Source organism: Bombina bombina, chromosome 3 (assembly GCF_027579735.1).
Source record: "Bombina bombina isolate aBomBom1 chromosome 3, aBomBom1.pri, whole genome shotgun sequence".
Lineage (NCBI taxonomy): Eukaryota > Metazoa > Chordata > Amphibia > Anura > Bombinatoridae > Bombina > Bombina bombina.
This window is the reverse complement of record NC_069501.1, coordinates 1034893113-1034916556: the sequence shown is the minus strand read 5'-3', so window position 1 is coordinate 1034916556 and position 23444 is coordinate 1034893113. Positions and strand designations below refer to the sequence as shown.

General features: G+C 41.6%; 1 protein-coding gene across 1 annotated transcript in view; it reads left to right on the top strand.

Moving 5' to 3' along the window:
- Window positions 1–23444, top strand: part of LARP4 (La ribonucleoprotein 4) — a 447695-nt gene that overhangs the window by 369042 nt on the left and 55209 nt on the right. Inside the window, exon 17 of the mRNA XM_053705530.1 lies at window positions 16805–16967. Within this exon, the coding sequence (XP_053561505.1) occupies window positions 16805–16967 (163 nt within the window). The remainder of the gene's footprint in view (window positions 1–16804; window positions 16968–23444) is intronic.

The following is a 23444-nucleotide window of genomic DNA, read 5'->3' as shown; positions in this document are numbered from 1 at the left end:
AAATATTGAATCGTTATGTAAGGATACCAACATTCAAAATGGTAACTATAAGGACTATCCTGCCTTTTGTTCAGCAAGGGCATTATATGTCCACAATAGATTTACAGGATGCATATCTGCATATTCCGATTCATCCAGATCACTATCAGTTTCTGAGATTCTCTTTCCTAGACAAGCATTACCAATTTGTGGCTCTGCCGTTTGGCCTAGCAACAGCTCCAAGGATTTTTACAAAGGTTCTCGGTGCCCTTCTGTCTGTAATCAGAGAACAGGGTATTGTGGTATTTCCTTATTTGGACGATATCTTGGTACTTGCTCAGTCTTCACATTTAGCAGAATCTCATACGAATCGACTCGTATTGTTTCTTCGAGATCATGGTTGGAGGATCAATTTGCCGAAAAGTTCATTGATTCCTCAGGCAAGGGTAACCTTTTTAGGTTTCCAGATAGATTCAGTGTCCATGACTCTGTCTCTGACAGACAAGACGTCTAAAATTGGTTTCAGCTTGTCGAAACCTTCAGTCTCAATCATTTCCTTCGGTAGCCTTATGCATGGAAATTCTAGGTCTTATGACTGCTGCATCGGACGCGATCCCCTTTGCTCGTTTTCACATGCGACCTCTTCAGCTCTGTATGCTGAACCAGTGGTGCAGGGATTTCACAAAGATACATCAATTGATATCTTTAAAACCATTTGTACGACACTCTCTGACGTGGTGGACAGATCACCAAAGTTTAGTTCAGGGGACTTCTTTTGTTCTTCCAACCTGGACTGTGATTTCAACAGATGCAAGTCTGACAGGTTGGGGAGCAGTTTGGGGGTCTCTGACAGCACAAGGGGTTTGGGAATCTCAGGAGGTGAGATTACCAATTAATATTTTGGAACTCCGTGCAATTTTCAGAGCTCTTCAGTCATGGCCTCTTCTAAAGAGAGAATCGTTCATTTGTTTTCAGACAGACAATGTCACAACTGTGGCATATATCAATCATCAAGGAGGGACTCACAGTCCTCTGGCTATGAAAGAAGTATCTCGAATTCTGGTTTGGGCGGAATCCAGCTCCTGTCTAATCTCTGCGGTTCATATCCCAGGTATAGACAATTGGGAAGCGGATTATCTCAGCCGCCAAACGTTACATCCGGGCGAATGGTCTCTTCACCCAGAGGTATTTCTTCAGATTGTTCAAATGTGGGGACTTCCAGAAATAGATCTGATGGCCTCTCATCTAAACAAGAAACTTCCCAGGTATCTGTCCAGATCCAGGGATCCTCAAGCGGAAGCAGTGGATGCATTGTCACTTCCTTGGAAGTATCATCCTGCCTATATCTTTCCGCCTCTAGTTCTTCTTCCAAGAGTAATCTCCAAGATTCTGAAAGAATGCTCGTTTGTTCTGCTGGTGGCTCCAGCATGGCCTCACAGGTTTTGGTATGCGGATCTTGTCCGGATGGCCTCTTGCCAACCGTGGACTCTTCCGTTAAGACCAGACCTTCTGTCGCAAGGTCCTTTTTTCCATCAGGATCTCAAATCCTTAAATTTAAAGGTATGGAGATTGAACGCTTGATTCTTAGTCAAAGAGGTTTCTCTGACTCTGTGATTAATACTATGTTACAGGCTCGTAAATCTGTATCTAGGAAGATATATTATAGAGTCTGGAAAACTTACATTTCTTGGTGTCTTTCTCATCATTTTTCCTGGCATTCTTTTAGAATTCCGAGAATTTTACAGTTTCTTCAGGATGGTTTGGATAAAGGTTTGTCTGCAAGTTCCTTGAAAGGACAAATCTCTGCTCTTTCTGTTCTTTTTCACAGAAAGATTGCTAATCTTCCTGATATTCATTGTTTTGTACAAGCTTTGGTTCGTATAAAACCTGTCATTAAGTCAATATCTCCTCCTTGGAGTTTGAATTTGGTTCTGGGGGCTCTTCAAGCTCCTCCGTTTGAACCTATGCATTCATTGGACATTAAATTACTTTCTTGGAAAGTTTTTTGTTTCTTTTGGCCATCTCTTCTGCTAGAAGAGTTTCTGAATTATCTGCTCTTTCTTGTGAGTCTCCTTTTCTGATTTTTCATCAGGATAAGGCGGTGTTGCGAACTTCTTTTCAATTTTTACCTAAGGTTGTGAATTCCAACAACATTAGTAGAGAAATTGTGGTTCCTTCATTATGTCCTAATCCTAAGAATTCTAAGGAGAAATCATTGCATTCTTTGGATGTAGTTAGAGCTTTGAAATATTATGTTGAAGCTACTAAGAATTTCCGAAAGACTTCTAGTCTTTTTGTTATCTTTTCCGGTTCTAGGAAAGGTCAGAAGGCCTCTGCCATTTCTTTGGCATCTTGGTTGAAATCTTTAATTCATCATGCTTATGTCGAGTCGGGTAAAACTCCACCTCAAAGGATTACAGCTCATTCTACTAGGTCAGTTTCTACTTCCTGGGCTTTTAGGAATGAAGCTTCTGTTGATCAGATTTGCAAAGCAGCAACTTGGTCTTCTTTGCATACTTTTACTAAATTCTACCATTTTGATGTGTTTTCTTCTTCTGAAGCAGTTTTTGGTAGAAAAGTACTTCAGGCAGCTGTTTCAGTTTGATTCTTCTGCTTATAATTTCAGTTTTCTTTCATGTAATTAACAAGAGTCCATGAGCTAGTGACGTATGGGATATACATTCCTACCAGGAGGGGCAAAGTTTCCCAAACCTTAAAATGCCTATAAATACACCCCTCACCACACCCACAAATCAGTTTTACAAACTTTGCCTCCAAGGGAGGTGGTGAAGTAAGTTTGTGCTAGATTCTACGTTGATATGCGCTCCGCAGCAAGTTGGAGCCCGGTTTTCCTCTCAGCGTGCAGTGAATGTCAGAGGGATGTGAGGAGAGTATTGCCTATTGAATGCAGTGATCTCCTTCTACGGGGTCTATTTCATAAGGTTCTCTGTTATCGGTCCGAAGAGATTCATCTCTTACCTCCCTTTTCAGATCGACGATATACTCTTATATTTACCATTTCCTCTACTGATTCTCGTTTCAGTACTGGTTTGGCTTTCTACAAACATGTAGATGAGTGTCCTGGGGTAAGTAAGTCTTATTTTCTGTGACACTCTAAGCTATGGTTGGGCACTTTATTTATAAAGTTCTAAATATATGTATTCAAACATTTATTTGCCTTGACTCAGAATGTTCAACTTTCCTTATTTCCAGACAGTCAGTTTCATATTTGGGATTATGCTTTAAATTATCATATTTTGTCTTACCTCAAAAATTTGACTTTTTTCCCTGTGGGCTGTTAGGCTCGCGGGGGCTGAAAATGCTTCATTTTATTGCGTCATTTTTGGCGCGGATTTTTTTGGCGCAAAAATTCATTTCCGTTTCCGGCGTCATACGTGTCGCCGGAAGTTGCGTCATTTTTTGACGTTATTTTGCGCCAAAAATGTCGGCGTTCCGGATGTGGCGTCATTTTTGGCGCCAAAAGCATTTAGGCGCCAAATAATGTGGGCGTCTTATTTGGCGCCAAAAAATATGGGCGTCGCTTTTGTCTCCACATTATTTCAGTCTCATTTTCATTTGCTTCTGGTTGCTAGAAGCTTGATGTTTGGCATTTTTTTCCCATTCCTGAAACTGTCTTATAAGGAATTTGATTTATTTTGCTTTATATGTTGTTTTTTCTCTTACATATTGCAAGATGTCTCACGTTGCATCTGAGCCAGAAGATACTACAGGAAAACCACTGCCTGCTGGATCTACCAAAGCTAAGTGTATCTGCTGTAAACTTTTGGTAGCTATTTCTCCAGCTGTTGTTTGTATTAATTGTCATGACAAACTTGTTAAAGCAGATAATATTTCCTTTAGTGATGTACCATTGCCTGTTGCAGTTCCCTCAACATCTAAGGTGCAGAATGTTCCTGATAACATAAGAGATTTTGTTTCTGAATCCATAAAGAAGGCTTTGTCTGTTATTTCTCCTTCTAGTAAACGTAAAAAGTCTTTTAAATCTTCTCTCTCTACAGATGAATTTTTAAAAGAACACCATCATTCTGATTCTTTGGACTCTTCTAGTTCAGAGGATTCTGTCTCAGAGATTGATGCTGATAAATCTTCATATTTATTTAAGATGGAATTTATTCGCTCTTTACTTAAAGAAGTACTAATTGCTTTAGAAATAGAGGATTCTAGTCCTCTTGATACTAATTCTATACGTTTGGATAAGGTTTTTAAAGCTCCTGCGGTTATTCCAGAAGTCTTTCCTGTTCCTAATGCTATTTCTGCAGTAATTGCTAAGGAATGGGATAAATTGGGTAATTCATTTACTCCTTCTAAACGTTTTAAGCAATTATATCCTGTTCCGCCTGACAGGTTAGAATTTTGGGACAAAATCCCTAAAGTTGATGGGGCTATTTCTACCCTTGCTAAACGTACTACCATTCCTACGTCAGATGGTACCTCGTTTAAGGATCCTTTAGATAGAAAAATTGAATCTTTTCTAAGAAAAGCTTATCTATGTTCAGGTAATCTTCTTAGACCTGCTATATCATTGGCTGATGTTGCTGCAGCTTCAACTTTTTGGTTGGAAACTCTAGCGCAACAAGTAACAAATCGTGATTCTCATGATATTATTATTCTTCTCCAGCATGCTAATAATTTCATCTGTGATGCCATTTTTGATATTATTAGAGTTGATGTTAGATTTATGTCTCTGGCTATCTTAGCCAGAAGAGCTTTATGGCTTAAGACTTGGAATGCTGATATGGCTTCTAAATCAACTCTACTTTCCATTTCTTTCCAGGGAAACAAATTATTTGGTTCTCAGTTGGATTCTATTATTTCAACTGTTACTGGTGGGAAAGGAACTTTTTTACCACAGGATAAAAAATCTAAAGGTAAAAACAGGGCTAACAATCGTTTTCGTTCCTTTCGTTTCAACAAAGAACAAAAGCCTGATCCTTCGTCCTCAGGAGCAGTTTCAGTTTGGAAACCATCTCCAGTCTGGAATAAATCCAAGCCTGCTAGAAAGGCAAAGCCTGCTTCTAAGTTCACATGAAGGTACGGCCCTCATTCCAGTTCAGCTGGTAGGGGGCAGGTTACGTTTTTTCAAAGAAATTTGGATCAAATCTGTTCACAATCTTTGGATTCAGAACATTGTTTCAGAAGGGTACAGAATTGGTTTCAAGATGAGACCTCCTGCAAAGAGATTTTTTCTTTCCCATGTCCCAGTAAATCCAGTGAAAGCTCAAGCATTTCTGAATTGTGTTTCAGATCTAGAGTTGGCTGGAGTAATTATGCCAGTTCCAGTTCCGGAACAGGGGATGGGGTTTTATTCAAATCTCTTCATTGTACCAAAGAAGGAGAATTCCTTCAGACCAGTTCTGGATCTAAAATTATTGAATCGTTATGTAAGGATACCAACGTTCAAGATGGTAACTGTAAGGACTATATTGCCTTTTGTTCAGCAAGGGAATTATATGTCCACAATAGATTTACAGGATGCATATCTGCATATTCCGATTCATCCAGATCATTATCAGTTCCTGAGATTCTCTTTTCTAGACAAGCATTACCAATTTGTGGCTCTACCGTTTGGCCTTGCTACAGCTCCAAGAATTTTCACAAAGATTCTCGGTGCCCTTCTGTCTGTAATCAGAGAACAGGGTATTGTGGTATTTCCTTATTTGGACGATATCTTGGTACTTGCTCAGTCTTTACATTTAGCAGAGTCTCATACGAATCGACTTGTGTTGTTTCTTCAAGATCATGGTTGGAGGATCAATTTACCAAAAAGTTCTTTGATTCCTCAAACAAGGGTAACCTTTCTGGGTTTCCAGATAGATTCAGTGTCCATGACTCTGTCTTTAACAGACAAGAGACGTCTAAAATTGATTACAGCTTGTCGAAACCTTCAGTCACAATCATTCCCTTCGGTAGCCTTATGCATGGAAATTCTAGGTCTTATGACTGCTGCATCGGACGCGATCCCCTTTGCTCGTTTTCACATGCGACCTCTTCAGCTCTGTATGCTGAACCAATGGTGCAGGGATTACACGAAGATATCTCAATTAATATCTTTAAAACCGATTGTTCGACACTCTCTAACGTGGTGGACAAATCACCATCGTTTAATTCAGGGGGCTTCTTTTGTTCTTCCGACCTGGACTGTAATTTCAACAGATGCAAGTCTCACAGGTTGGGGAGCTGTGTGGGGATCTCTGACGGCACAAGGAGTTTGGGAATCTCAGGAGGTGAGATTACCGATCAATATTTTGGAACTCCGTGCAATTTTCAGAGCTCTTCAGTTTTGGCCTCTTCTGAAGAGAGAATCGTTCATTTGTTTTCAGACAGACAATGTCACAACTGTGGCATACATCAATCATCAAGGAGGGACTCACAGTCCTCTGGCTATGAAAGAAGTATCTCGAATTTTGGTTTGGGCGGAATCCAGCTCCTGTCTAATCTCTGCGGTTCATATCCCAGGTGTAGACAATTGGGAAGCGGATTATCTCAGTCGCCAAACGTTGCATCCGGGCGAATGGTCTCTTCACCCAGAGGTATTTCTTCAGATTGTTCAATTGTGGGGGCTCCCAGAGATAGATCTGATGGCCTCTCATCTAAACAAGAAACTTCCCAGGTATCTGTCCAGATCCCGGGATCCTCAGGCGGAGGCAGTGGATGCATTATCACTTCCTTGGAAGTATCATCCTGCCTATATCTTTCCGCCTCTAGTTCTTCTTCCAAGAGTAATCTCCAAGATTCTGAGGGAATGCTCGTTTGTTCTGCTAATAGCTCCGGCATGGCCTCACAGGTTTTGGTATGCGGATCTTGTCCGGATGGCATCTTGCCAGCCATGGACTCTTCCGTTAAGACCAGACCTTCTGTCACAAGGTCCTTTTTTCCATCCGGATCTGAAATCCTTAAATTTAAAGGTATGGAGATTGAACGCTTGATTCTTGGTCATAGAGGTTTCTCTGACTCCGTGATTAATACTATGTTACAGGCTCGTAAATCTGTATCTCGAGAGATATATTATAGAGTCTGGAAGACTTATATTTCATGGTGTCTTTCTCATCATTTTTCTTGGCATTCTTTTAGAATACCGAGAATTTTACAATTTCTTCAGGATGGTTTGGATAAGGGTTTGTCCGCAAGTTCTTTGAAAGGACAAATCTCTGCTCTTTCTGTTCTTTTTCACAGAAAGATTGCTATTCTTCCTGATATTCATTGTTTTGTACAAGCTTTGGTACGTATAAAACCTGTCATTAAGTCAATTTCTCCTCCTTGGAGTTTGAATTTGGTTCTGGGAGCTCTTCAAGCTCCTCCGTTTGAACCTATGCATTCATTGGACATTAAATTACTTTCTTGGAAAGTTTTGTTCCTTTTGGCCATCTCTTCTGCTAGAAGAGTTTCTGAATTATCTGCTCTTTCGTGTGAGTCTCCTTTTCTGATTTTTCATCAGGATAAGGCGGTGTTGCGAACTTCTTTTGAATTTTTACCTAAAGTTGTGAATTCCAACAACATTAGTAGAGAAATTGTGGTTCCTTCATTATGTCCTAATCCTAAGAATTCTAAGGAGAAATCATTGCATTCTTTGGATGTTGTTAGAGCTTTGAAATATTATGTTGAAGCTACGAAATCTTTCCGTAAGACTTCTAGTCTATTTGTTATCTTTTCCGGTTCTAGGAAAGGCCAGAAAGCTTCTGCCATTTCTTTGGCATCTTGGTTGAAATCTTTGATTCATCTTGCCTATGTTGAGTCGGGTAAAACTCCGCCTCAAAGAATTACAGCTCATTCTACTAGGTCAGTATCTACTTCCTGGGCGTTTAGGAATGAAGCTTCGGTTGACCAGATCTGCAAAGCAGCAACTTGGTCTTCTTTGCATACTTTTACTAAATTCTACCATTTTGATGTATTTTCTTCTTCTGAAGCAGTTTTTGGTAGAAAAGTTCTTCAGGCAGCGGTTTCAGTTTGAATCTTCTGCTTATGTTTTTTGTTAAACTTTATTTTGGGTGTGGATTATTTTCAGCAGGAATTGGCTGTCTTTATTTTATCCCTCCCTCTCTAGTGACTCTTGTGTGGAAAGATCCACATCTTGGGTAGTCATTATCCCATACGTCACTAGCTCATGGACTCTTGTTAATTACATGAAAGAAAACATAATTTATGTAAGAACTTACCTGATAAATTCATTTCTTTCATATTAACAAGAGTCCATGAGGCCCACCCTTTTTTGTGGTGGTTATGATTTTTTTGTATAAAGCACAATTATTCCAATTCCTTATTTTATATGCTTCGCACTTTTTCTTATCACCCCACTTCTTGGCTATTCGTTAAACTGATTTGTGGGTGTGGTGAGGGGTGTATTTATAGGCATTTTAAGGTTTGGGAAACTTTGCCCCTCCTGGTAGGAATGTATATCCCATACGTCACTAGCTCATGGACTCTTGTTAATATGAAAGAAATGAATTTATCAGGTAAGTTCTTACATAAATTATGTTTTTTTCATTATAAGATTTAAACTTTATTTTGGGTGTGGATTATTTTCAGCGGAATTGGCTGTCTTTATTTTATCCCTCCCTCTCTAGTGACTCTTGCGTGGAAGATCCACATCTTGGGTAGTCATTATCCCATACGTCACTAGCTCATGGACTCTTGCTAATTACATGAAAGAAAACATAATTTATGTAAGAACTTACCTGATAAATTCATTTCTTTCATATTAGCAAGAGTCCATGAGGCCCACCCTTTTTGTGGTGGTTATGATTTTTTTGTATAAAGCACAATTATTCCAATTCCTTCTTTTTTATGCTTTCGCACTTTTTTCTTATCACCCCACTTCTTGGCTATTCATTAAACTGATTTGTGGGTGTGGTGAGGGGTGTATTTATAGGCATTTTGAGGTTTGGGAAACTTTGCCCCTCCTGGTAGGAATGTATATCCCATACGTCACTAGCTCATGGACTCTTGCTAATATGAAAGAAATGAATTTATCAGGTAAGTTCTTACATAAATTATGTTTCTTCTGTTATGTGCGATCAGTCCACGGGTCATCATTACTTCTGGGATATAACTCCTCCCCAACAGGAAATGCAAGAGGATTCACCCAGCAGAGCTGATATAGCTCCTCCCCTCTACGTCAGTCCCAGTCATTCTCTTGCACCCAACGACTAGATAGGATGTGTGAGAGGACTATGGTGATTATACTTGGCCCCAATTAACAACTCAGGGGTTCATCAGGTTTCAGTCGGACAATATCACGACTGTAGCTTACATCAACCATCAGGGAGGGACAAGAAGCTCCCTAGCAATGATGGAAGTATCAAAGATAATTCGCTGGGCAGAGTCTCACTCTTGCCACCTGTCAGCAATCCACATCCCGGGAGTGGAAAACTGGGAGGCGGATTTCTTGAGTCGCCAGACTTTTCATCCGGGAGAGTGGGAACTTCATCCGGAGATTTTTGCCCAAATACTTCGACGTTGGGGCAAACCAGAGATAGATCTCATGGCGTCTCGCCAGAACGCCAAACTTCCTCACTACGGGTCCAGATCCAGGGATCCGGAAGCGGTTCTGATAGATGCTTTGACAGCACCTTGGAACTTCGGGATGGCTTATGTGTTTCCACCCTTCCCGCTGCTTCCTCGATTGATTGCGAAAATCAAACAAGAGAGAGCATCTGTGATTCTAATAGCGCCTGCATGGCCACGCAGGACTTGGTATGCAGATCTAGTGGACATGTCATCCTGTCCGCCTTGGTCTCTACCTCTGAGACAGGACCTTCTGATACAGGGTCCATTCAAACATCAAAATCTAACTTCTCTGAAACTGACTGCTTGGAAATTGAACGCTTGATTTTATCAAAGCGTGGTTTTTCTGAGTCGGTTATTGATACCCTGATCCAGGCTAGGAAGCCTGTTACCAGAAAGATTTACCATAAAATATGGCGCAAATACCTATACTGGTGCGAATCCAAACGTTACTCCTGGAGTAAGGTTAGGATCCCTAGGATATTGTCCTTTCTACAAGAAGGTCTAGAAAAGGGTTTATCGGCTAGTTCATTAAAGGGACAGATTTCAGCTCTGTCCATCTTGTTGCACAGGCGTCTGTCAGAAAATCCAGACGTCCAGGCTTTTTGTCAAGCTTTAGCTAGGATCAAGCCTGTGTTTAAAGCCGTTGCTCCGCCATGGAGTTTAAACTTAGTTCTTAACGTTTTACAAGGTGTTCCATTTGAACCCCTTCATTCCATTGATATAAAATTGTTATCGTGGAAAGTTCTATTTTTAATGGCTATTTCCTCGGCTCGAAGAGTCTCTGAGTTATCAGCCCTACATTGTGATTCTCCTTATCTGATCTTTCACTCAGACAAGGTAGTTCTGCGTACTAAACCTGGGTTCTTACCTAAGGTAGTTACTAACAGGAATATCAATCAAGAGATTGTTGTTCCATCCTTGTGTCCAAATCCTTCTTCAAAGAAGGAGCGTCTTCTACACAATCTGGATGTAGTTCGTGCCCTCAAGTTCTACTTGCAGGCAACTAAAAATTTTCGCCAAACTTCTTCCTTGTTTGTCGTTTATTCTGGACAGAGGAGAGGTCAAAAAGCTTCTGCTACCTCTCTCTCTTTCTGGCTTCGTAGCATAATACGTTTAGCCTATGAGACTGCTGGACAGCAGCCTCCTGAAAGAATTACAGCTCACTCCACTAGAGCTGTGGCTTCCACTTGGGCCTTTAAGAATGAGGCCTCTGTTGAACAGATTTGCAAGGCTGCAACTTGGTCTTCGCTTCATACTTTTTCCAAATTTTACAAATTTGACACTTTTGCTTCTTCGGAGGCTATTTTTGGGAGAAAGGTTCTTCAGGCAGTGGTTCCTTCTATATAATGAGCCTGCCTATCCCTCCCGTCATCCGTGTACTTTTGCTTTGGTATTGGTATCCCAGAAGTAATGATGACCCGTGGACTGATCGCACATAACAGAAGAAAACATAATTTATGCTTACCTGATAAATTCCTTTCTTCTGTTGTGCGATCAGTCCACGGCCCGCCCTGTTTTTTAAGGCAGGTAAATATTTTTTAAATTATACTCCAGTCACCACTTCACCCTTGGTTACTCCTTTCTCGTTGATTCTTGGTCGAATGACTGGGACTGACGTAGAGGGGAGGAGCTATATCAGCTCTGCTGGGTGAATCCTCTTGCATTTCCTGTTGGGGAGGAGTTATATCCCAGAAGTAATGATGACCCGTGGACTGATCGCACAACAGAAGAAAGGAATTTATCAGGTAAGCATAAATTATGTTTTTTCTGCACTCCCACGGTTGGAAGGTGAATTTAGGAAAAAGTTCCTTAATTCCGGCTACAAGAGTGGTATTTTTGTGGACCATTATAGATTCTCTAGAGATGAAAATTTTTCTGACAGAAGTAAGAAAGTCAAAGATTTTCAATAAGTGTCTTGCTCTTCAGTCCCTTCCTCGGCAGTCAGTGGCTCAGTGCATGGAGGTTATTGGTCTGATGGTTTCAGTCATGGACATCATTCCGTTTGCTCGGTTCCATCTCAGAACATTGCAGTTATGCTTGCTCAGGCAGTGGAACGGGCATTATGCGGTTCTTTCTCCAAAGATCAGATGTCAAGAGATTCTCTTCCATGGTGGTTGTCTCAGGATCTTCTCTCTCAGGGAACTTGCTTTTGCAGACCTGCCTGGGTGACTGTAACCACAGATGCCAGTTTGCTGTGCTGGGTTGCTGTTTGGGGTTCATTAAGGGCTCAGGGTCTATAGACTCAGGAGGAGTCGGTTCTTCCAATAAATGTTTTGGAACTGAGAGCAATTTTCAATGCTCTTCTAGCTTGGCCTCAGCTAGCTTCAACCCAGTTTATCAGGTTTCAGTCGGACAACATAAAGTCAGTGGCTTACATCAATCATCAGGGAGGAACTTGGAGTTCCTTGGCCATGACAAAGGTAGCCAAGATTATTCAGTTGGCGGAGATTCACAACTGTTGTCTGTCTGCTATCCATATTCCAGGGGTGGACAATTGGGAAGCGGATTTTCTGAGCAGACAGACTTTTCATCCGGGGGAGTGGGAACTTCATCCACAGGTATTTTCCAGCTTGATTCTCAGTTGGGGGCAGCCAGAGTTGGATCTCATGGCATCTCGTCAGAATGCCGAGGTACGGGTCGAGGTCAAAGGATCCTCAGGCTATTCTGATAGATGCTCTGGCAGTTCCTTGAACTTTCAGTCTGGCACTTTCAGTTTGCACTTCTTCCTCAGGTCATTGCTCAGGTCAAACAAGAGAGGGCATTGGTGATTCTCATTGCTCCGGCATGGCCTCACAGAATCTGGTTTGCAGATCTGGTGGAGATGTCTTCTTTTCCACCTCTCTTCCATTAAGGAAGCACCTGCTTCTGCAGGTTCCCTTCATCCAAATCTCGTTTCTCTGAAGCTGACTGCTTGGAGATTGAATGCTTGATTCTTTCTAAGCGTGGTTTTTCTGAATCAGTCATTGAGACTATGATTCAAATATTTGTATTGGTGTGAATCCAAAGGCTACTCATAGAGTAGAGTTGGGATTCCTAGGATTTTGTCTTTTCTCCAGGAGGGTTTGGAGAGAGGTTTATCTGCTATTACCCTGAAGGGTCAAATTTCTGCTTAATCTATTTTATTGCACAAGCTCGTGGCGGATGTGCCAGATGTTCATTCTTTTTGTCAGGCCTTGGTTAGAATTCGGCCTGTGTTTAAGTCTACTACTCCACCTTGGAGCCTTAATTTGGTTCTTTTTGAACGTATGCATTCTTTAGATATTAAGATGTTATCTTGGAAGGTTTTGTTTCTGGTGGCTATTTCTTCTGCTCGTAGAGTTTCGGAGCTTTCTGCCTTACAGTATGAATCACCTTTACTTATTTTTCACTCTGATAAGGTAGTTCTGCATACTGCCTTGGGTTTTCTTCCCAAGGTTGTTTCTGATAAGAATATTAATCAAGAGATTGTTCCTTCTTTGTGTCCTAATCCTTCTCATAAGGAGCGTTTGTTGCACAACCTAGATGTGGTTCGTGCATTGAAATATTATTTGCAGGCGACTAACGATTTTCGTCAGTCTTCTTTATTGGTTGTCGCTTCTGCAAAGCGCAAGGGTAAGATAGCTACTTCACTTTCTTGTTGGTTGAGGAGTGTTATTCGCTTGGCATATGAGACTGCTGGTCAGCAGCCTCCTGAGAGAATCACGGCTCATTCCACGAGGGCTGTTTCATCTTCTTGGGATTTCAAAAATGGAGCTTCTGTAGATCAGCTTTGCAAGGCTGCGACTTGGTCATCTTTGCATACTTTTTTCTAAATTTTTACAAATTTGATACTTTTGCTTCAGCAGAGACTTCTTTTGGGAGAAAGGTTCTTCAAGCAGCGGTGCCTTCTGTTTAGGTTAACTGTCTTGTGCCTCCCTTATCATCTATGTCCTCTAGCTTGAGTATGGATTCCCAACAGTAATTAAGATGATCCATGGACTCACCGTGTCATTAGAAAGAAAACATAATTTTTTCTTAACTGATAAATTTATTTATTTCTTGACACTGTAAGTCTATAGCCCACCCTGTTTTTCAGACAGTTTGCTTTTCTATAAACTTCAGGCACCTCTGTACCTTAGATTACTTCCTTTCCCTTTGGTCAAATGACTGGGGATTGTGGGTAGGGGGAGTGGTATTAAACAACTTTTGGTGTGGTGCTCTTTGCCTCCTACTGCTGGTCAGGAGTGATTTTCCCAACAGTAATTAAGATGATCTGTGGACTCACCGTGTCAAGAAATACATTTATCAGGTAAGAATACATTTTTTACCTCTTCTGACAGCCTGCATACCACATGGCTATTATCTGTTTTAGCAAATTAGTGCAGTACCATGCACAACTCCACGGGAAAGAGCACGTTATCTATATAGCCCACATGGATTAGCAGTCTCTTGTGAAAAGCTAATAAAAAATATTTGGGATTTGTGTGACAGCCAAAACTCTGAGGTCCGTTGGTCACAGCAAATATATAGGCCAGAGACACAATAGTAGGTGGTCCGAAACATGAAATAAAAACATCAGAGGATAAGGTTTCCCATAAGAATTCTAGATGTAGATCCATAATAATACAAAATTATAGGAAAACCCCATAAAATCTAGATTTATCCCAGATGCTCCTGTAGCACATGTCCTTCCTCTCTACTGATTGCTGAAACCATGAATCCAGTGAGCTGTAACACTGAATGTGCAGCCTGCCTGAATCACTTTTGTAGGTAAGTATGATTTTTAGTGTTTCTGGAACAGAGTGAAGTATCGCCACATATTAAATAAGTGTAATAGGCTCACGACTTGAAGTCGGAACCATCATAGGAATCTTGTGAGTCCGCTTGTTCTGGGTGCAAAGCTAAGCGTGCTTACGTAGGAAAACACCATCCATGAAACGCATTCTACACAGCCCGCCTAAACCGCTGTCGGCTACAGAGCGTCTTGGCGGCAATGCTGAAGGTTGACTTCATCAAAACTGGGTGAGAACTGCCAGATAACTCCCGAAAATTATCCCAATGTTGAAAAATCCAGAAGATGCCAATAGACTAAATCTAAAACATAACCTTTTTTTTTCTATTTGCCAAATAAAATATTCATAGTAGTGCAGTCATTGAAGCCAGCAGACTTGGGGGGTTTCCCTACCTACAGAGAAAAAGTGTGGGGAGATGGATGGAACCACCTACAGCCATAAACTATGGCACATAATGTTGGAGGGGGCTCTTCACAACGGAAAATACAATCTTGGAGGGGGGCTGTTACACTACAGAGAAAGTTTTATTGTCAGGCTAACTGCCAGTAACAAAAATGGTTTGGGGGCGATCAGGGAGGTGGGAGGGTGAGGAATACATAAATAACTTACATTTTTTTTAAATAAAATGCATGCTCACAGACTGCCTGCAGGTACCTAAGATGGGGGGAGGGAAGAAAGATGTTTGGGAGGCTAATCTTTACACTACAGCAAAAATTTACCTTACAAGCTATGTGTGGTGTGGTGCGTAGCTGCAATTAGCAGTCTTCTAGTTGCCAAAGACGAATTTGTTGCAAAGTTAACAATTTTTTTATTATGATCGCATTTGGCTGCAAAATGGTGGCGTGACATACCAAAATGGGCCTATATCAATACCTTGAGTTGTTTACTAAAAAAAATTTGTTTAAATATTACAAAATATTGGGTACTTTGAACAAATTATTCTCTAAAATTCACGTTTCTTAAGGGATTTAATTCTAAAGACCAATTTGGATGTAGTAAAAAACAAAATATAAATGGGATTACTTATTTTGATCTTTCTGGACCTAGAAAAAGGCTTCAAACCTTTAACACAAAGTGCCATTTGATTTCACTCTGGATCATTTGGCTTATTAGCATAAACGAAACAGAAAGAGAAGCCGTCTGCCAGGAACAAACAGCAGCATCAATCGCTTGTTCTATGGCCCGGTTGCCACCTAGGAGTAGCTTCTTTCTGCCCAATTGTGCTTTTTACAGAGGAAAACTTTCCTGTAGTATATCAGTCTGATCCCGCCGACATGGTCAGTCCAGCCCCGAAATACCACGCAATTCTCCTCTGAACAAGGAACATGACAACCCCAGACGATCGTTTCGGCCTCATCAGTGAGGTGCAGCCATATCCCTCTAACCACATTGGGCAAGGAGTCCATGTCTGGTTTCCCCCATCACCCTTAGGGAGACTATCCCCAGGATCATATTTACATATGCAAAACAGAAAGAGAAGCAGTCTGCCAGGAATGAACAGCGGCATCAATAGCTTGTGCGGTTGCCACCTTGGGAGTAGCTTCTTCCTGCCCAATTGTGCTTTTCACAGAGGAAAACTTTCCTGTAGTATATCAGTCTGATCCTGCCGACATGGTCAGTCCAGCCCCGAAATACCAGGCAATTCTCTGAACAAGGAACATGAAAACCAGGCTATTGAAGCTGCTGTTCATTCCTGGCAGACTACTTCTCTTTCTTTTTTGCATATGTAAATATGACCCTGGGGATAGTCTCCCTATGGATGATGGGGGAAACCAGACATGGACTCCTTGCCCAATGTGCTTTAAAGGAATATGGCTGCACCTCACTGACTAGGCCCAGAGAAGGCCAAAAGTCGTCTGGGGTTGCCGTTTTCCTTGTTCAGTGGAGAATTGCCTGTTATTTCGGGGCTGGGCTGACCATGTCAGCGGGATCAGACTGATATACTACAGGAAAGTTTTCCTCTCTGAAAAGCACAATTGGGCAGAAAGAAGCTACTTCCAGGTGGTAACCGGGCCATAGAACAAGCTATTAAAGCTGCTGTTCGTTCCTGGCAGACTGCTTCTCTTTCCGTTTTGCATTATTAGCATAAACAAAAGCCTTTTTTCTTGGTTCCTTGGGCATTAATACCATTGAGTTTTTATTTTTACAATTTAACATGGTAAAGTAAATGTACTTGTTTTCGCACTCTGTTTACTGGTTGATTAAAGTATACATTTTCATAAGCAGTTTTTATTTAAAATGATTTTTACACTCAATTAAAAATAACTTTCAGGATAAGAGTACAATTAAACAGATTGATTTTGTGGTTAATTTCTATATTGCACATTCGTGAGATGTTGCTGTAAAAATTGACATGCACTGGTGGGGGGAAAAATTTAAACTAGCATATTCCTCTGTGAGGTTGATAGAAAATGTTACTTAGTTGGAATAATTTACTGTCTTTTCTTAAGAGCTAAAGTCAAGGCTACAACCTCTTGCAGCATTTTAGTGCTTTTACTTGTTTTGTATATTTTAAGTGGCCTGTTTAACATTAGTGCTTTTATCTTTAGCAATGCAGCACTTCATGAAAAGAATGCAGCTGAACTATCATGCCATAAAGATGTTGCAAGCCAGACTTCTGTAGTGCTGCCTGTATGTACACCAACTGTAAAATCACCTAAATCTACCACTGCTTCCACATTGGCTAGTGTACCTACTGGAGTAAACACGCTGGTAAGCAATACTTTTATGTTATACCTTCATTTTTTTATGCTTTTCTACACTCTGCCCTTTGTGCTGTCTCACTCCTCAACAAAATACTACCACTCCTATTTAATACCCCTCACCTTTCTGTCTAAATTAGCTCAGTTTCTACCTATTTAGAGTTAGACACATTAGTTTTGCCCAAATTCAGAATAATGGGTTAACCACTATAGCACACTCCCTACTGTAAAATTCAGCCATTCTTTCTTCTTCTTTTTTTTTGTCAGGGCCCTAGCAAACACGCAGATTATTACTGTATAGTTTAGGTGGTGATTCTGGCGCTTCGCCACAGGATTTTTGAGCTGTAGCTAAGTTTCAAAGTGTTCTTGCATAAAGTTTCCCTCAACCCTGCTACAGAAGCAGACCCGGAAATTGTCTGGGTTTCCCAGCTTGCTTGAAACCTTGTACTATTTGTTTTGTACTGTACTATTGGGTATACAATTTGATGATTCTTTCATTGCAGGTATTTGTTAGGATAATAAGTCTTATGTATGTAAGCCTATACTTTTTCCATGCTGTTTGTTTTTCTTTCATACAGATGGTGAGAGTCCACAATCCGTTACTCCTGGTAATTACTCTTCTCTACTACTAGGAGAAGGCAGAGATTCCCAAGAGCCCTATAAAACCCCTTCCACCTCGCACATTCCTGAGTCTTTACTTTGCCTCCACTGGAGGTGGTTTAAGAATGAAGATGTGCATAATGAGGCCTGGTTTTCCCCTCAGAGTAGTGTGCTTGTCAGAGGGATGTATATGGGGTATCGTTAGTTATTCTTCTGTTTTTCACCTAGGGGATTTTTTTTCATAAACAATCTATAGTTTGTCGCAGGGACTTGTCTTTTGCCTCCCTTTATGGATCTAAAATAATACACCTATTCCTTAATCTCTGGTGATGTGTTTCAGTATTGGTTTTGACTGTCTACTGCTTATTTGCTGCTGGACGAGTGTCTATTGGTAAGTAATCAGTTAAACATTTTAGGCACACTAAAGCTATCTTATGGGCACTTCAAGTTTGTGTATGTGTGATATTGTGACAGGGTGAGAGAAGGTGTGTACATTAGCAGGCGCTTAGAGTAATTTTCCTCTGCAACTAAATAGTTAAATCTGTTGGGTCAGTTTCGCAGCTGCTCCCTGTTTATTTAGCTCAGGCCTTTATAAGCAGCTCTTTAGGAACAGTAAAACCCCACACCCACCAAACCCCCCAAAATAAAAGAACCTAACTCTGAAAAACCTAAACTACACATTGCCCTGAAAGGGGCATTTTGGTGTAAAAAAAAATTATTTCATGTAATTGGCAAGAGTCCATTAATTAGTGACGTATGGGATTTACAATCCTACCAGGAGGGACAAAGTTTCCCAAACCTCAAAATGCCTATAAATACACCCCTCACCACACCCACAATTCAGGTTTACAAACTTTGCCTCCTATTGAGGTGGTGAAGTAACTTTGTGCTAAGATTTCTACGTTGACATGCACTTCTCAGCATTTTGAAGCCTGATTCCTCTCAGAGTACAGCGAATGTCAGAGGGACGTAGAGATTATCACCTATTGAATGCAATGATTTTCCTAACGGGGGTCTTTTTCATAGGTTCTCTGTTATCGGTCGTAGAGATTCATCTCCTACCTCCCTTTTCAGATCGACCATATACTCTCATATACCATTACCTCTACTGATAACCGTTTCAGTACTGGTTTGGCTAATCTGCTATATGTGGATGGGTGTCTTTTGGTAAGTATGTTTTTATTACTTACCACACCTCAACTATGGTTTGCACTTTATGCATTTATATAAAGTTCTAAATATATGTATTGTACTTATATTTGCCATGAGTCGGGTTCATGTATTTCCTTTTGCAGATTGTCCGTTTCATATTTGGGGAAAGTTAATATTAAGAAATATTTTTCTTACCTGGGGTTTAGTCTTTCTCCAACATAGGTGTGTCCGGTCCACGGCGTCATCCTTACTTGTGGGATATTCTCTTCCCCAACAGGAAATGGCAAAGAGCCCAGCAAAGCTGGTCACATGATCCCTCCTAGGCTCCGCCTACCCCAGTCATTCTCTTTGCCGTTGTACAGGCAACATCTCCACGGAGATGGCTTAGAGTTTTTTAGTGTTTAACTGTAGTTTTTATTATTCAATCAAGAGTTTGTTATTTTAAAATAGTGCTGGTATGTACTATTTACTCTGAAACAGAAAAGAGATGAAGATTTCTGTTTGTATGAGGAAAATGATTTTAGCAACCGTTACTAAAATCCATGGCTGTTCCACACAGGACTGTTGAGAGGAATTAACTTCAGTTGGGGGAACAGTGAGCAGTCTTTTGCTGCTTGAGGTATGACACATTCTAACAAGACGATGTAATGCTGGAAGCTGTCATTTTCCCTATGGGATCCGGTAAGCCATTTTTATTCACACAGTAAATAAGGGCTTCACAAGGGCTTATTAAGACTGTAGACATTTTCTGGGCTAAATCGATCATATTTACACATATTTAGCCTTGAGGAATCATTTAATCTGGGTATTTTTTGTAAAATAATATCGGCAGGCACTGTTTTAGACACTTTATTCTATTGGGGCTTTCCCTAATCATAGTCAGAGCCTCATTTTCGCGCCGGTATGGCGCACTTGTTTTTGAGAACAGCATGACATGCAGCTGCATGTGTGTGGAGCTCTGATACATAGAAAAGTCTTTCTGAAGGCATTATTTGGTATCGTATTCCCCTTTGGGCTTGGTTGGGTCTCAGCAAAGCAGATTCCAGGGACTGTAAAGGGGTTAAATATAAAAACGGCTCCGGTTCCGTTATTTTAAGGGTTAAAGCTTCCAAATTTGGTGTGCAATACTTTTAAGGTTTTAAGACACTGTGGTGAAATTTTGGTGAATTTTGAACAATTCCTTCATACTTTTTCGCAATTGCAATAATAAAGTGTGTTCAGTTTAAAATTTAAAGTGACAGTAACGGTTTTATTTTAAAACGTTTTTTGTGCTTTGTTATCAAGTTTATGCCTGTTTAACATGTCTGAACTACCAGATAGATTGTGTTCTGACTGTGGGGAAGCCAAGGTTCCTTCTCATTTAAATAGATGTGATTTATGTCATAATAAATTTAGTAAAAATGATGCCCAAGATGATTCCTCAAGTGAGGGGAGTAAGCATGGTACTGCATCATCCCCTCCTTCGTCTACACCAGTTTTGCCCATACAGGAGGCCCCTAGTACATCTAGCGCGCCAATACTCCTTACTATGCAACAATTAACGGCTGTAATGGATAATTCTATCAAAAACATTTTAGCCAATATGCCCACTTATCAGCGAAAGCGCGACTGCTCTGTTTTAGAAAATACTGAAGAGCATGAGGACGCTGATGATATTGTTTCTGAAGGGCCCCTACACCAGTCTGAGGGGGCCAGGGAGGTTTTGTCTGAGGGAGAAATTTCAGATTCAGGAAAAATTTCTCAACAAGCTGAACCTGATGTGATTACTTTTAATTTTAAGTTGGAACATCTCCGCGCTCTGCTTAAGGAGGTGTTATCCAATTTGGATGATTGTGATTATCTGGTCATTCCAGAAACACTATGTAAAATGGACAAGTTCCTAGAGGCCCCGGGGCCCCCCGAAGCTTTTCCTATACTCAAGCGGGTGGCGTACATTGTTAATAAAGAATGGGACAGGCCCGGTGTACCTTTCGTACCTCCCCCCATATTTAAAAAATTGTTTCCTATAGTCGACCCCAGAAAGGACTTATGGCAGACAGTCCCCAAGGTCGAGGGGGCGGTTTCTACTCTAAACAAGCGCACCACTATACCCATAGAAGATAGTTGTGCTTTCCAAGATCCTATGGATAAAAAATTAGAAGGTTTGCTAAAAAAGATGTTTGTTCAGCAAGGTTACCTTCTACAACCAATTGCATGCATTGTCCCTGTCACTACAGCCGCGTGTTTCTGGTGCGATGAGCTAGAAAAGGCGATTATTAGTAATTCTTCTTCTTATGAGGAGATTATGGACAGAATTCGTGCTCTTAAATTGGCTAATTCTTTCACCCTAGACGCCACCTTGCAATTGGCTAGGTTAGCGGCGAAAAATTCTGGGTTTGCTATTGTGGCGCGCAGAGCGCTTTGGTTAAAATCTTGGTCAGTGGATGCGTCTTCCAAGAACAAATTGTTTGACATTCCTTTCAAGGGGAAAACACTGTTTGGCCCTGACTTGAAAGAGTTTATCTCTGATATCACTGGGGGCAAGGGCCACGCCCTTCCTCAGAATAGGTCTTTCAAGGCCAAAAATAAACCTAATTTTCGTCCCTTTCGCAGAAACGGACCAGCCCCAAGTGCTACGTCCTCTAAGCAGGAGGGTAATACTTCTCAAGCCAATCCAGCCTGGAGACCAAGGCAAGGCTGGAACAAAGGAAAGCAGGCCAAGAAACCTGCCACTGCTCCCAAGACAGCATGAGATGCGGGCCCCCGATCCGGGACCGGATTTGGTGGGGGGCAGACTCTCTCTCTTCACTCAGGCTTGGGCAAGAGATGTTCTGGATCCTTGGGCGTTAGAAATAGTCTTCCAAGGTTATCTTCTGGAAGTGATTCATCCTGTTCCATTAAAAGAACGAGGGATGGGGTTCTACTCCAATCTGTTCGTAGTTCCCAAAAAAGAGGGAACGTTCAGACCAATCTTAGATCTCAAGATCCTAAACAAGTTTCTCAAGGTTCCATCGTCCAAAATGGAAACCATTCGAACAATCCTTCCATCCAGGAAGGTCAATTCTTGACCACGGTGGATTTAAAGGATGCGTATCTACATATTCCTGTCCACAAGGAACATCATCGGTTCCTAAGGTTCGCATTCCTGGACAAGCATTACCAGTTCGTGGCGCTTCCTTTCGGATTAGCCACTGTTCCAAGGATTTTCACAAAGGTACTAGGGTCCCTTCTGGCGGTGCTAAGACCAAGGGGCATTGCTGTAGTACCTTACTTGGACGACATTCTGATTCAAGCGTCGTCCCTTCCTCAAGCAAAGGCTCACACGGACATAGTCCTGGCCTTTCTCAGATCTCACGGATGGTAAGTGAACATGGAAAAGAGTTCTCTATCTCCGTCGACAAGAGTTCCCTTCTTGGGAACAATAATAGACTCCTTAGAAATGAGGATTTTTCTGACAGAGACCAGAAAAACAAAACTTCTAAACTCTTGTCGGATACTTCCCTCCGTTCCTCTTCCTTCCATAGCGCAGTGCATGGAAGTGATAGGTTTGATGGTAGCGGCAATGGACATAGTTCCTTTTGCGCGCATTCATCTAAGACCATTTCAATTGTGTATGCTCAGTCAGTGGAATGGGGACTATACAGACTTGTCTCCGAAGATACAAGTAAATCAGAGGACCAGAGACTCACTCCGTTGGTGGCTGTCCCTGGACAACCTGTCGCAAGGGGTGACCTCCCGCAGACCAGAGTGGGTCATTGTCACGACCGACGCCAGTCTGATGGGCTGGGGCGCGGTCTGGGGATCCCTGAAAGCTCAGGGTCTTTGGTCTCGGGAAGAATCTCTTCTACCGATAAATATTCTGGAACTGAGAGCGATATTCAATGCTCTCAAGACTTGTCCTCAGCTAGCGAGGGCCAAGTTCATACGGTTTCAATCAGACAACATGACGACTGTTGCGTACATCAACCATCAGGGGGGAACAAGGAGTTCCCTGGCGATGGAAGAAGTGACCAAAATCATTCAATGGGCGGAGACTCGCTCCTGCCACCTGTCTGCAATCCACATCCCAGGAGTGGAAACTTGGGAAGCGGATTTTCTGATTCGTCAGACATTGCATCCGGGGGTGTGGGAACTCCATCCGGAAATCTTTGCCCAAATTACTCAATTATGGGGCATTCCAGACATGGATCTGATGGCCTCTCGTCAGAACTTCAAGGTTCCTTGCTACGGGTCCAGATCCAGGGATCCCAAGGCGACTCTAGTAGATGCACTAGTAGCACCTTGGACCTTCAACCTAGCTTATGTATTCCCGCCGTTTCCTCTCATCCCCAGGCTGGTAGCCAGGATCAATCAGGAGAGGGCGTAGGTGATCTTGATAGCTCCTGCGTAACCACGCAGGACTTGGTAGGCAGATCTGGTGAATATGTCATCGGCTCCACCATGGAAGCTACCTTTGAGACGAGACCTTCTTGTTCAAGGTCCGTTCGAACATCCGAATCTGGTCCTACTCCAGCTGACTGCTTGGAGATTGAACGCTTGATCTTATCAAAGCGAGGGTTCTCAGATTCTGTTATTGATACTCTTGTTCAGGCCAGAAAGCCTGTAACTAGAAAAATTTACCACAAAATATGGAAAAAATATATCTGTTGGTGTGAATCTAAAGGATTCCCTTGGGACAAGGTAAAGATTCCTAGGATTCTATCCTTTCTTCAAGAAGGATTGGAGAAAGGATTATCTGCAGGTTCCTTGAAGGGAC